Source organism: Taudactylus pleione, unplaced genomic scaffold, assembly GCF_031769625.1.
Source record: "Taudactylus pleione unplaced genomic scaffold, aTauple2 ptg000188l, whole genome shotgun sequence".
Taxonomy (NCBI): Eukaryota; Metazoa; Chordata; class Amphibia; order Anura; family Myobatrachidae; genus Taudactylus; species Taudactylus pleione.
In genome coordinates this window covers 3,348,835-3,364,247 of record NW_028284590.1, presented here as the reverse complement: position 1 = coordinate 3,364,247, position 15,413 = coordinate 3,348,835, and the positions used below count along the sequence as shown (strand labels likewise).

The window sequence follows — 15,413 nt, the reverse complement described above, 5'->3', positions numbered from 1 at the left end:
TTTGAACGGCAGGAGATTTTTTTTATTGTTTTTTTTTCGCAGCCTCAGAGTTCGACCAATTTTTTCTAAAAATCCATATTTTAAAAAAAAAATGGTGGGGGATCGCTCTGGGACACTTGTGGCACCCACCCCCTTATGACTGATTAAGCAATTGGAATTTTCCAATAAGCTTAATTAATTACTCACCTTCCGAAGCGGTGTCTTCTTCATCCAGGCTGTCTGGACCCAGTCTTCTGCAGCAGTGTATGTGTGTGACTGTGTGTGACTGTGTGAGCCACATCTCCCAGCAGCTCTGTGGTGGCCCAGTAGCCACCTCCCAAGTGGAAAGATGGAGGAAAGAAGTGTTTTCACGCACCGCGGGGTTTTCATTGCTGTACAGCGGGTATCGAAAGCGTATATACCCGCAGTAATCCAAAATTGGGCATGATGTTCGCGTAAAAACTTTGCTCATAATTGAATATGCCTCTTATGCTGCCCACACACATAGCGATATTTTACCCGATCTGGGCGATTCCGACACATTGGAACGACAGATCGTGTAAAATATGGCCAAATCCTGAGTAAATCGTGAGTCCCCACTCACGATGCGATGCGCATTCCAACTGTTCGCACATCGCATCATCAGATCTGTCAATCTAGGACACTGTGAAAGTCTGACTGCAGGAGAGATCGTATGAAGGTTGGACACCAAATCGTGTGCAGAGCTGCCGGGGAGAGTTTCAAGGGAAATCGCACACAACGCATTGTCTGATCGTGTACAGATCGCCATGTGTGTTGCCAGCTTTAGATGTCATGTGCAATGATGGAATAATGCGTAAAAGTAGATGGAAGATCAATAGACAAGGTGATGTTGTGCTGCTGCTTAATGCTGGCCATACACTAGTATGACCAGCATAAGATTCATCTTACAATTTCCCTTGAACTCCCCGGCGGCTCCTTGGCAGTCCCGAACGCACTTCTGCAACACGATGTAGATACGATCTCACGTTACGATCGATCGTGTTCCTGCTGAAAAACTGATCATCATTCTTCAAAATGTCACTGAAATGACAGCAGTCGGGCGCACGATGCATCGCATGCCCAAATACACGGCACGATCAACATACGATCACGATAGATATGATGGGCTGCACATCTGATCAAACGACACGTTTTAAGAGCTGCGGCAGCACGCATCGGATCGTATCCTACCTTTTAAAAACGACACTATTTCCACACGATTCATCGTACGCCGCTTCGCAAATCGGGCAATCGGCCCAATATCGCACTAGTGAATGGCCAGCATAAATCTTCTCCATCTGCTGAGAAATCATTAAACCGATGATGAATGCCTAAACCTACCCCATCATCCCCCTTCCTCTCCATGTATGTTTGATAAGCGCTTTTGGTGAATGGAATTTGATACCATTAACAAGCTGCAGAGTTGATATTTGAACCTGGGTTTTGTTTTAGGTCTGAATACAGTGACACTATTCCATGTTCTGCTACATACAATGAAATCGCTGCATTGCAGTTAGGATCGACTGTAAACAACTGCAGAACAAAATAAACCACTGGCTATGGTCACTGTCATTTTAGAAATGTAATTTCTAGGTTAACTGTTAAACAGCCCTGCTAAGGCTCGAACACACATTAGTTTCACCAATTAGACAATTGTGAACCCACTGATATCTTGTATTCCAATTTGATCGACCATCGGTTAACCAAAATATTTTATTGCAATGTTTGGACAGATTTTTTGTTTGTTTTTTAAATTGTTGATATTAAAAAAACATTTGTTTGGAGTGCTTTGTTGTGTGTTGGTTAAAGATCACTCTCTTATTGTAGGGGTTGCTGGAGTAAATCCCTTTTTTTTTGGACAGATGTTGCTTTCTTTTCTTTGCAAATGTATTTTCTCTTTATACACTGATTGTTTTGTTTCAGTTTTATCTGCGACTGGTAGGTCAGCTCCAGCAAGCAAACTTGTCTGTGTCTTGTTTTTCCCCATTGCAGTAGAAACCTTTTTGAGTAGATTTGTGGTATCGGGGCTGTTTTTTTCCATTGGTACACTGGAGCTTAATGTTCCTCTCCTGGCTTTTTTTGTTTGTTCGGCAGCACAGAGCTCTCTGGTTTGGACCACCAACATTGGCACTTTTTGCCCCATAACGCGGTGCTTGTAGCCTGTAATTCTAAGGTTAGACAATATTTACTGACCTGTGTTCTAACAAAACACAAATATACGAGGGTGAGTCAAAAATTATCCGCGCTCCAGTTATATTAAAACTTCTGCTGGCCGCACTGTCTTATCAACGCTTTCCATACTAGGGGGTCTTGTTACTAAGCAGTGTTAGGAGACAGAGTGAAAAGTGATAAGGTGCCAGCCAATAAGCTCCCAACTGCCATCTCACAGGCTGTGTTTGAAAAATGGCAGCTGGGAGCTGATTGGCTGGCACCTTATCACACACTTATCTATTTTCACTCTGTCTCCTAACACTGCTTAGTAACTAGACCCCTGTGTCACTGTTTCCCCAGCCTAACCCTAACCTCAATACTTACTGTCAGGATGTCAGCACCGGTATTGATTTAGGGCAGTGGCGTCAAATTCTGGCCCTTCAACTTTTGCGGGACTACATATCCCAGCATGCCCTGCAGCAGTTTTAGCATGCCCTAATAGCAAAACTGTGGCACTGCATGCTGGGATGTGTACTTCCACTGCAGCAGAAGGGCCTGAGTTTGATACCACTGGTTTAGGGATTCCAGCACCAGGATCTCAACTACATCCCGTTTGAAGTTGTTGGGAAGTCTGGAAGAGAGTGTTTGGAAAAGCTGAGTGGATGGTTTTCAAACAGATGTTGCTTATTGCTTACTTTGTGCTCAGTGGAAATGACCTCCTTCTCTTTATTTTACACTAATCCAAAATGAAAAGAAACTGGATAACGAACCTGAATGTGTTCCTAAGCTGAGTAGGAGACCTGCTCTTTGTATACATTAATATAGTGCAGGTCACATGGTGCAGCACTGTACAGAGAATATATAATCATTCACTCCAGACCCTGCTCCATTGGAGCTTGCTGTCTAATTCCCGAACGCCTACACACAGGTCTATTTGTGGCCAATTCAACCAGTATGTTTGTTGTACTGTGGAAGGAAAACGGAGCACCTGGCAGAAACTTACACATACATGGGGAGAACATACAAACTCCACACACATCAGGCCCTATCGGAATTGAACGCAAGACCCCCAAAACTGGGAGGAAGCAATGCTAACAACTGTGCTGTTGTGTTGAATTAAATAAGATTTTGTCTGAATGTATTTTTTTTATTTTATTTTTTTCCCCTTCCTCTAGTGAATTTCTGTTTTTCCCTGAATAGTTGGATTTGTCGTATATAGGGCTGAGTACCAGCTTGCTGTTCTTTCTATACCAATTAAAAATCGCTGTAAACCCTCCTGAACAATCCTGTGCTGTGTGTAGGAGGGAAATGTAGCAAGTCTGACATGTATCAAGGCTGGCTTTCTTAGCATTATGTGCTTGTTGGCAGGCAGCTGAATATTCATGCTTCTCCTACTGATTACTTTAGTTTTCTGCAACTAGAACACTTACAGGGAAAACAAAGTACCGGCATTCAGGGGGCTGAATTCATCCTGAATATTGCACAAAGACCAGCAAAGTAAGAGTGCCACACTAGGCTAGCAGAATCCCTAAACACGTGAACATAAAATGAAAGTGTATATATACATTCTGTATATGTATGTTGATAAAATAAAATGGCTTTCTTTTTGCCTGTAGTGGAAATGGTTACTATTCTCAGCCCTAAGGGTAAAGGTGCCCACACACACATACCGATGTCCTCACGATATGATTTTATGGCCAATTTCCTCATGAACTTTCACGGGAGCTCCCTTGCCGCCGTGATCACGATTTGGAGTTAAAAATGTCCAATCTGACTAAAGATCCATCTTGCAGCCAATGCATTGTATCCCAGATTGGCTAATCTGCCCTACAGCACGGCAGATCAGAAGATGCGATGTACGACGAGCGGGGACGCGCATCGGCATCGTGCTCGTGAGTATAAACTCACGATTTGTTCCTTTTTTACCCGATTCGTCGTCACGATTCATCGAAATCGGCCAAATCGTGTAAAATGTCGCTATGTGTGTGGGCACCTTAAGAGCGTGGCTATCGGATTGCTGCTTTTTTTATTCGTATTTGTACAACATGCACATGGCATCAATGATCACTCTATACTGACCGCCCGTAATGACTTATTGCTTCCCCTGTGCCAATGGATTAGTCTTTAGTGTGTATGGCACTTTCTCCATATTTCATTGTGACTCAGCCTGCTGTTAATAGCATGGGGAAGGAGTTCCCGGAGCTATTCAATTCAGCCTGCTGTTAATAGCATGGGTAAGGAGTTCCCGGAGCTATTCAATTCAGCGTGCTGTTAATAGCATGGGGAAGGAGTTCCCGGAGCTATTCAATTCAGCCTGCTGTTAATAGCATGGGGAAGGAGTTCCCGGAGCTATTCAATTCAGCGTGCTGTTAATAGCATGGGGAAGAAGTTCCCGGAGCTATTCAATTCAGCGTGCTGTTAATAGCATGGGGAAGGAGTTCCCAGAGCTATTCAATTCAGCCTGCTGTTAATAGCATGGGGAAGGAGTTCCCAGAGCTATTCAATTCAGCGTGCTGTTAATAGCATGGGGAAGGAGTTCCCGAAGCTATTCAATTCAGCGTGCTGTTAATAACATGGGGAAGGAGTTCCCGAAGCTATTCAATTCAGCCTGCTGTTAATAGCATGGGGAAGGAGTTCCCGGAGCTATTCAATTCAGCCTGCTGTTAATAGCATGGGGAAGAAGTTCCCGGAGCTATTCAATTCAGCGTGCTGTTAATAGCATGGGGAAGGAGTTCCCGAAGCTATTCAATTCAGCGTGCTGTTAATAACATGGGGAAGGAGTTCCCGAAGCTATTCAATTCAGCGTGCTGTTAATAGCATGGGGAAGGAGTTCCCAGAGCTATTCAATTCAGCCTGCTGTTAATAGCATGGGGAAGGAGTTCCCGGAGCTATTCAATTCAGCGTGCTGTTAATAGCATGGGGAAGGAGTTCCCGGAGCTATTCAATTCAGCGTGCTGTTAATAGCATGGGGAAGGAGTTCCCGGAGCTATTCAATTCAGCCTGCTGTTAATAGCATGGGGAAGGAGTTCCCGGAGCTATTCAATTCAGCGTGCTGTTAATAGCATGGGGAAGGAGTTCCCGGAGCTATTCAATTCAGCGTGCTGTTAATAGCATGGGGAAGGAGTTCCCGAAGCTATTCAATTCAGCCTGCTGTTAATAGCATGGGGAAGGAGTTCCCGGAGCTATTCAATTCAGCCTGCTGTTAAGTCCGACTAAAGCCACTTAAGTTGGAAATTGTTGGTTACTGCGCTTTTTAAGCTGGGTGTTTAGTCGCGCTAACTGGCATTCACCGAATAACGTGCCGCCTACAAGGCTGTTAGTGCGGCGCTGAGCCGGAAAACAGCATCGCGGGCAACACTTTAGTCTGATTTTCTGCTCACACACTGAGGAGGCTGCAAGAAGAAATCCTTTAGTTGGGCTAACAGCGCGCTGAATTGAATCGCCCCCACCATTCAGACTTAAGCTGGGTACACACTACACCATAATAATAATCATGGTGTACCCAGACGAGACAATGTAACGATACGTTGCGCCGTCCGTACACACTACACCAGTGGTTCGCAAACTCTGTCCTCAGGACCCCACACGGGTCACGTTTTCCAGGTCACCCAGCAGGTGCACAGGTGTATTCATTACTCACTGACACATTTTAAAAGATCCACAGGTGGAGCTGATTATTTTACTTGCGACACTGTGAGGAGAAATGGAAAACATGCACTGTTTGGGGTCCTGAGGACCGAGTTTGAGAACCTGTGCACTACACGATGCAGTGTACAACAGCGCAGTGTATCTTTCCATGCTGTTTAACAGCATGGCGTCGTTCATCGCATTGTCCCATCTGCTGTGCAGCACAGCAGATGGGACGATGTGATGAAGGACCCGTGGGCACACTATGCGATTTGCGTCAGAACGATGTATCGGGGAGCGGACCTCTGTGTGTACACAGCTTTACAAGTAAACATTCCATAACAACCATAAATTGCCCATAGAAGGCAGATGGTGCATAAAAATGTTACCCCCCACCCTACCGACCTTCCCAAGTAAAGGACCCTGTGCGATGTCACTTGCCGTGGCCCCTATCTTACATTCATTGTAAGAAAAACATGTTGCTTGGTCTTTATAGCCAGTCACATGATGCTGCCAGAATGCCACATACTAGTTTTGTTTTAAAAAAACGTTCTTTAATATATTGTTAAATACTCCCACTAAGTTCATATTCGAGAATTCTCAGTTCATCAGAGCCTGTAGAGTCTTCACAGAGTAGTCTACCTAAAACATTAGACATTAACTAAGATGGGGAAAGTTTTTATAGCCAGAGGGTTTTCACCTACTTTGATTTATAGACAAATTAGAGAAGTAATGAAGATGTCAAGGACTCTGTTACTACATATAACCCAGCCTGCTAAACGACTTCTGGTAGAGCTGTTATATTGTGGGGTCCATTCAATGAAGTGTGACGCATTGCGCACATCGGCCGTACATACAGTAGGTCCAACATTGGACGTTATAATATGCACCCTTATGTGGCTGTGAACTAAAACAAGCAATCTATGGGCTATGAAGGGTGCCGTAGCCAGGCATTCCAGCGGCACAACGCGGGCATAGTCTGCTCACTGTGCCTAATTGCTTGGACCGAAATGAGTTGGTTTTTTTACGTGTGCTTAAAGACCCAACACATTTGCCTCAAAAATGTGCTTATAACAGAGCTATGACTCATATATTTTTTTTTTTTTATTTTCAATAGGATTTTGTTGGTGTGTTTCATAAGAAAAAACATATCAAGTGCTTAGAGGGTTTCTTCTTTTTTCCTCTTTTTCAAACAAGTTTAATTTTACAACGGTTTACACTAATGGTACATTCACACTGGACGACCATCAGCGATAACGATATCGCTGAACCATCTCCCGGGTGTGCTGGATGATCGATATCGATCATCCAGCACACCACCAACGGCGGGCAGCGACCGGGTCGATATCGACCAGGTTGGCCAGCTTTCACGGTAGATGGACAATATCTTTATCGTCCATACGTGCCCACGCATCGCAGGTCGTTGATGGGTTGGAGGCACCGAAAAATGCACGATATTAACGATAAGATCGTTATCATCGTGCATTTTAATCGTACCGTGTGTACGCAACTTAAGACTATGGGGTATGTTTACTAAAGTGCGGATTTTTAGAAGTGAAGATGTTGCCCATAGCAACCAATCAGATTCTAGCTATTATCTTCTAGAAGGTGCTAGATAAATGATGAGTAGAATCTGATTAGTTGCTATGGGCAACATCTCCACTTCTATAAACCCGCACTTTAGTAAATATATCCCATAGTCTGTATTATTGTATTATAATACTTTGGCTATATGCAATGAGGGATTACCTTTAAGAATTTTGTACAGAATTCTATTGCTGGTAAGAGGTGTACAGTTGCCCAAAAACTCTTGCACATTCTTTAGAAATTAACTCCATAAAGTTATATAAGCTTTAACGTATTTAAAAAGCACTTGAAAGTTGTTTAGAAAAAACAAAATAAAAAAAAAACCAAACGCTTTCAAAATTATTTATTTCTACATTCCACACTGCAAAATAAACAGGAGTGAATGTACACTCGGGGCTTGTTTGCAAGTATGCTTTTGGTGTATTTGATTTTTGAATTGTGTCTGGTCTGTTCTATGGAGCAGATGTGCTCAAACTCTGCTGTTGCATTCCAGGTTTTAAGGATTTCCCTGCTTGAGTACAGGTGACTTAATTAGTACCTCCGTCAATTTGCTGTATCCATCTGGACTCGAGCACGGATATCCTTAAAACCTGGACTGTAACGGCAGAGTTTGGGAACCTCTGCTATAGGGGAAAGTACTGTACCATGCATATACCGTACACAGACATGGAGCGCCATGTTCTCTATAGACAGCTCCGTTAATCATGTGAGTCATATACATTGAACACACACACACAATTCAATTTATATGCGTGACGCACATGATTTATATCATATATCTATATATATATCTCACTGCTATGTACATGGCCAAACTACGTTTTAAGACGATTAAGAGTGTTTGGTGCTTGTAATAAGTTGTAAAGTCTTTTGGAAAAGTTTCATTCAATAGGAATTTTGTTATTTCATTGAGTTGTTTATTTCACTTCATAAATCATTCTCACATCTGTCTCCTTGGTTTCAAATACTAGGTCGTATGTAGACTGCACTATGCAGTTTGGGTAGATGTATAACTCGGGAAAAGGGTGCGTCTCTATGGGAGAAGTTGTTCTACTGCATTGATGGGTGTAGCATAAAAATATCCATGAGGTACACACTGTGAAACATGAAATCCAGCATAGGAAATGCTGTCATCCGTACAGCTGGAGTTCAGTTTGCCAGTGGTGTAAAAATCCAGCTATCTCACCAGTCAGGAAAAGGTCACTTGTCCAGCCCACACAATGCAAACCATCGCCTGCTTCTATACAGTGACCTGCTAGTCTGCAGCAGTTTCCTCTGCCATGGGAAGTGGCTTAGGGGCTGGTTACTGTTTGCTAGTCAGTCTAGGCCCACATAGGATTGTTTAAAAGCACCCTAGTTGAAGTTAGAGAGATGGTCTTTGGCTGCACACATACATTAATTTCATGTCTGTGTTCCCAGTGAAGAACTATTGTATATCTCTATGCCATCTAATCTGATGTACTGTTGCCTCTAGTTTTTATCTAGAATGGTTAATATAAGGGCACAAAATAATATCATGTTTCATGTTGGATTGTCCGCTTTAACAAAATGTATTTTAGGTTCATGTGAATAGAGTTCTTGGGGTATATTTACTAAAGTGAGTTCTTACAAGTGGAGATGTTGCCCCTCTCAGGAATGGGGAACCTCAGGCCCGGGGACCGTATAAGGCCCGCGGAATCATTCGGTCCGGCCCTCCTGAGCTTTTTTTTCTGCTAGCCTCATCTGGCTAGCATGGTGCCTATAATGGCATCCTGCAGCCAGAATCTATGCAGCAGTGCCGCCTGGAGCGTCCATAGGATGCTTCAGATGGTCACATCGCTGCCCTTACAGCTCCCTGGAGCATCCTCAGGATGCTCCGGGCATTGCTGTAATCACTGGAAATTGTGGCCCCGCCCTTTTGATATCACATGGAGGGGGTGTGGCCTGCACCAGGCTCTCAAATGTTCTATATATCAAAATGGCCCTCGGCAGAAAAAAGGTTTCCCACCCCTGTTCTAGAAGATAATAGCTAGTATTTGATTGGTTGCTATGGGCAACATCTCCACTTCTAAAAACTCTCACTTTAATAAATGTACCCCCTTGTGTCTGATGCTTATATGGATGGCAGCATTATACTTTTGATTTTGATTTTTTTTTTTTACGACTGTAAGGCATTTTTAAGATAGTTGTATTCAGAGATGATTATGGCAATATCTCGCTGATTCAGAGCCGCATGCAAAGCGGCCACATTGCATGCATGAAAATAGATACAGATCTCAGTCTGTATTCCACCGCCGGCCTCATGAATGCGGCGGCACAGTCCCTATACATCGATGAGAGCAGACATATCGTCCTTTTCAGCATTTCCAGCAACGCTATGATTTTTTTTTTCACGGCGATTAAAAAAAATATTTGTATACATGCTATTGGATATTGTAAACACATTTTATAAAATATCAATTATTCAAAGTCCTTATTTATGGCTGTAACTAAATATTTGGTGTGCGTCCAGCCCACCCCACACCCTGATGTATTGTTACGGCCTGGTGGAGCTCGCAGCCAGTGCCTAAATAACCTCTCAGCACCAGGAATTCTGTTCAGGGCTGGAAAAGACGCCAACGTGCCTCCTCCGTCTGTATGGAAGATCCCTTTCCTGAACAATGATGAATGAAGCACCAGCCACACCACTAGAAAAAAACATATTGAGCATCTTGGCGCACTCAGAGATATGCCTTGTCTATTACACCTGCCCCAATTGTACTGTGCATCCAGAACTTGTTACAGCTGTGTAGAACAATGATGAGGCTGACCTGGACGAGCATCCCGGTATTCAAAGGAGATAAATACTCCTCTGCAGGTGTTAATGTGATCTCAGCGTGAGTGTAATATTTTACTGGAGATTAGGCTATATTTGGCGAGTACTAACTTCCATTCACTAACAAGGATAGAGATGCATTTTAAACCCAATTATAATAATAATAATAATCCTTACTGCAGACATTTTAAAAGTACTTTTACTTTCTTATATAAATGGAATGTTCAGGGTAATGTAGCCGTTCCTAGAGTTATAGATACTGTAATATCTATGTATGTGTGTAATGACAAATGTTACAAGTGTCCCTGAAACACATGAGTAACATAGTATCAGAAAATGTTTGTTTATAAACCTAGTAACATTGAAGGCAACCTAACACTGTTTTGGATTTGTTGGTAGTTGTGTCAAATAAATAATTAGATATGTTTTTGTATATTATATTTGTAGGATGTTGAATATTTTTGTGTGTGTTCCAGTTTACCATGTCTACTTGCAATGATCATCATTTACTAGTGAGACATTATATTTCTCTCCTCCCAGCAGCCGCTTGTCCAATGTACTCATGTATGATAATTCCCTCGCAATAACGGAGACTGTACTGGCATGCTGTGGGTGCGATCTTGGCACGTGGCAGTGGTCACAGGTCTGATTAATATGACCGAGGGCAAGCAAAGAGGTGGCAGACACTACAAAGTTTGCTTCTAGAGAGGCATTGCATAACCTAGCTGGGACATTTTTGGAAACTAGTAAACTGGTGGTCTCCATAGTGGCCACATAGATGTTTGCAGATCTCCCCAAATGTTTACAAATCAGGACAAAATACTCTCTACCCAAACGCCGTCACAATTTGCACAACCATACTGGTGTTCCCATGAAGCCACGCACCGTTTAGAGTCTCACTTACCGGATCTATGTCTGCATTGCTTTTCTAAACTGCTCTCGAAAAATGGATATGGAGCTACAGGCAACACCTCTGCTTTGTTTTGCATCTGTTTTGATCAATGTCCCATGCGCTTTGTGCACGGATTCCTCTGCACAAGGCGCAATTAAGAGAATGTGGGGTCTATTTACTAAGCAGTGTTAGGAGACAAAGTGAAAGGTGCCATCCAATCAGCTCCTAACTGCGATCTCACAGGCTGTGTTCGAAAAATTACAGTTGGGAGCTGATTGGCTGGCACCTTATCTCCTTTCACTCTGTCTCCTAACACTGCTTAATAAATAGACCCCTATATTTCATGAGGTTAGGGTGTCTTTAAGTGACGTATCTCTGTGTTAATTGTTAAAATGTGCATGTTTAGTTTGCTATAAAATGTCTGTATGTAATTCTTTCTCTCTCTCTCTTTGTTTAAATGCTTTCCCAGCAAGGACAAGTTTGGAAGGTTTGCATTGATTTTCACCTTCCCTTTGCCCTTTTTTGTTTTAAAAGCCAGACTACACCATGACTACTTTGTCTAATCTACAACCTGACCCAAAAGATCAGTGACTAAAAGTAGTTATAGCAGCCTCACTAATGGCGCCCTGTACACTACCAGCGTGCATGCCGGATCAGATTTGCATGTAATGACTATTTCCAGTTTCCAGCATCTTTTTTTCTAATCTAGGTATTTTTTTTTATTTTTTTTTATCATTGTCCACAAAACTTTAAAAACTTGAAATATACATATAACCTTTACGCACCCAGAGCATGTTTAAAGGCCGTTTATTAGATGCTGTAGCACATGTGCTTCTAATAATTTGCTAGCCTGATGGAGATTCCTATCTCGTAATCCATACTTTTAATAACTAAGTCACCAGCCCACTTTTTTGTTTAACTGGATCGCCTCTCCTTGGGATTCTCCCTTTTGGGTCCCATAATAAAATGTTTTGCAAGTATATTTTAAAGGCAAAAGTGCTCTCTCTGCCTTTGCTTCCATCATGCAGCCGTTTTAAACTCCCAGCAGTAATAGATGTTATGCGGTAGCCTGATTCTGTGCGCCGATGGCGAGTAGGAAGTGACGTTATTAGCAGCTCTCTTGTCACTCGTTGCTTTGCTTACAGAATGGGCCCCTCTTTTTGTGAGACCAAATAGGATCCATGATGTTAACAGAGAGCAGGTTACCAATAGAAAAGGAGCTTTATATGGAAATCCTGTAAATGTAAAGACACACAAAAGAATGTTCCCAGTTCATTATGAGGTGATATGAGATTTACTGCTAAGATTTCTGCTGCTTTAATATTTGTTTGGTTCTAAAGTTTCTATTGAAGATTTATACTGTATTCGTTTGAAAACCTATGGCTTTGGGTCTTAAAAATCCTACATTCCCTATTTTATATACAGCAGAACTTGGATGGCCCGATCATACCTATCAGCTCTGTGCTTTTTATGCTAATAAAAGCACAAACAGCTCATTAAATATAGATCTCATTACCTGCGATTGAAATTTTCAAAGGAAGTGTAACCTATTTCTTATGCCGCCAGTACAGTTGATTTATATTAAGAGCCATGTATGTAGAGCAAATGTTAAAAAGCCATCGCTAAATTGCATATTAACATTATTTAATCTCTATACGTAGCACGTGTGCGAACAAGCTCAGAAAATTTGTTTTCTTTTTTTATTAACCCCCTCCCCCCCGTCTTTAGTCTATTGCAACAATGGTCCGTATTCAATTAGCAGCGAAAAGCGCCATGTTTTTCGCCACGGTGACCTTTTCAGGCAACAGGTAAAAAAAACTGGAGAAAAGTTTTCTCCATCCCAGACCAGGAGAAGAAAAAAAAAAAGCAAAATCCCTATTTTTGGCTAAAAATGGGGGTATTTCTTTCAGAAGCCTTTGGAAACCCCCCGCCCCAAATGATTACCATAAAAAAAAAAAAAATCATAAGTTGTGTACTTTGGCGAAAAATGGCTGCGCAAATTTTGGGCGGAAAAACATTTTTTTTTAAAGCTATTTTTTTTTTTTTTTTAGGAAATTACTGTTCCATGTAAATTAAGGGTACGTTAAAACGGGTGCAAGTATATTTTTGTGTCGTAAAAACATAATTTCTACTTCAGGGTCCATAGGGTATCCACAGGATACCTTGGGGTATAGGTGTGACGTCAGTCGCAGGGCACCAAAGAGTTAAGCTTTCAGCCTCCCAGGATGCACTAGGTCCCCCTCCTATACCCCGCCCCCGGGCCAAGGCACCTCAGTTTAGTTTGGTGCCCGGCCGGAGTCGGGTGCACCTGTTGGAGTGGGGGCTAGAAGAGCCCCTGAAGCTTTTTCTTCATGCAGCTGTGGCTGCACATCTGGATGAACAGCATGGACAGTCAGTCCTGACGTCCATGCTGTCTTCCCTACACCCCGCCGGTACCAGAACGCCGGTACTGATCCGTGGATGCTGGTGGGCGTCTGGGGTCACAGCTAGCGGTGACCCCAGATGCTCCGGACCATGGCCGGATTCAAGGGGGACAGAGGTAAGCAGCGGGGTCCCGCGGTGGGTCCCCGCTGATCACATGGTCCTAAGTCCCCAGGCAGGGGGCTCCCTGGGGACTGGCTGCAGCGTGGAGCCAGGCGACCAACCTGCGCTTCCACTACCCCCTGGGACAGCGGACCGCAGCAGAGCGGTAGCGCTGCGGCGTCCCAGGGGTTAAATGCATGCCAGGGGAGCGCGCCTTCCCTGTCTCACAGCCGGCGCCTCCCCCGCTGCACACAGCCCTCTCTGCATGCTGCCGACTGGTCCTGTGGCAGCGCTCCTCCCCCAGGCCAGCTTCTCTCTGCTCCTCGGCGGCCATCTTCTCTGCAACGCATGGTGAACGCTGCTGGAAGTCTGGAAGGAAGCATCGTGGTCTGGGTCCCCCCGCATACCTCTCCTCCGCTGTGGCTCAGGTCTGTGTATGCAGCGCTGTGTCCTACCAGGCCCTGTGTCTGTGTAGTTGAGTGATCAGCGCTGTTAGTGCAGGAATTGTTATTTCTCTGCATTGTATGTGACTGTGCTAGCGCTGCCTGTAACTTTTCTTCTCTAAACTGTCAGCTTTATTACTGTCCCTGTTCTTTCTGCTAAAGCCCTTGCGGTGCGGTGCTGCAGGGTGGTCTCTCGCCTATTTAATACTTAATTGGTGAGAGAGGTCACATACGTGGTGCCATCATGTCTGAAAGTGATTTTCCCCTCCGGCTACAGTGTACCACGTGCAAAGTACCGTTAGCGGAGGGGGAGGGTAGCGCGGAGGGCCTTTGCCGGCAGTGTTTGTCCATGGCGCGGCCTATTACGGTTACAGCACCGGTACAGGAGCCGCCCTGGGCTTGTTTCGCTCAGGCGTTAACAGCTTTAGTGGGCCAGTTAGCTCCGCAGCCCGCGTTTACTCCGATGGGTTTGTCCCAGCAGTCTGTGGTGTCGTCACCCATGCAGGGGTTCCCATGACAATTGGTGGTACCCCACAGTCTCCCTATTTCCCCGCTCCCGGGTTCTCAGGAGCCAGCGTGGGTTAACTCCCTGACGAGTTCTGTACAGCACTTGTCGGATGTGTTGCAAGGGGAGTCTGTGATGCGGTCTCATAAAAGGCCGGTGGCGTCTCTGTCCGCTCCTTATGAGGATGACGAAGGGACGTCTGATGATGGGGAGATTCTGGATCCTTACGATCAGGAACCTTTCCATACTAAGGACGCTGATGCTAAGTCCAAAGTATATATTCCTGGACTTATTCGGGCGGTCCGCACAGCCTTGGTGATTGAGGACGAAGTTCCCCCAGCGGCTAAATCTAAGTATGCCTTTTTCAAAGATGTGAAGGGCGATGCCACAGTCTTTCCTCTTTCGGGTCAGTTGGTGGACCATTTAGAGGAGGCGTGGAAACAACCTGGCAAAAGATACCAGCCGCAGAGACGCCTGGCGGTGGCTTATCCGTTCGCGGATAATTATTTTGCTAAGTGTGAATCCCCTCCACAGGTGGATTCTCACGTGACCCGTCTTGTCCGTAGTGCCACATTGCCGATGCCATCCATGTCCTCCCTTAAGGATGCTACGGACCGCAAGGTAGAAATCTGCCTGAAGTCCGCTTATTCCCTTGCTGGGGGGGCAGCACGGCCGGCTATGGCCATTTGCTGGGTTGCCAGAGCGATGGAGCGCTGGGCGGATTCATTAGAGGCTTCTTTTGAATCCGACTGTCCGGCCGAACAGGCGGAGTTGATTGGCAATCTCCGTGATTCGGCCACCTACATCAACGAGGCGGCTCTAGACATTAGTACTCTGGTGTCTAGAATTTCTTCAGCAGCGGTAGCTGCTCGTCGCACCTTGTGGCTGCGA

At 44.4% G+C, this 15,413-nt stretch overlaps 1 protein-coding gene across 4 annotated transcripts in view; it reads left to right on the top strand.

Annotated features, from left to right (window-relative positions):
* NCKAP1 (NCK associated protein 1) overlaps positions 1-15,413 on the top strand; it is a 128,876-nt gene that overhangs the window by 21,506 nt on the left and 91,957 nt on the right. For 2 of the 4 annotated variants that reach the window (XM_088476366.1, XM_088476363.1), the window contains exon 2: positions 11,521-11,538. The exons of the other annotated variants lie outside the window; for them this stretch is intronic. In XM_088476366.1, coding sequence (XP_088332492.1) covers positions 11,521-11,538 — 18 coding nt within the window. The remainder of the gene's footprint in view (positions 1-11,520; positions 11,539-15,413) is intronic. 4 annotated transcript variants of the gene reach the window in all.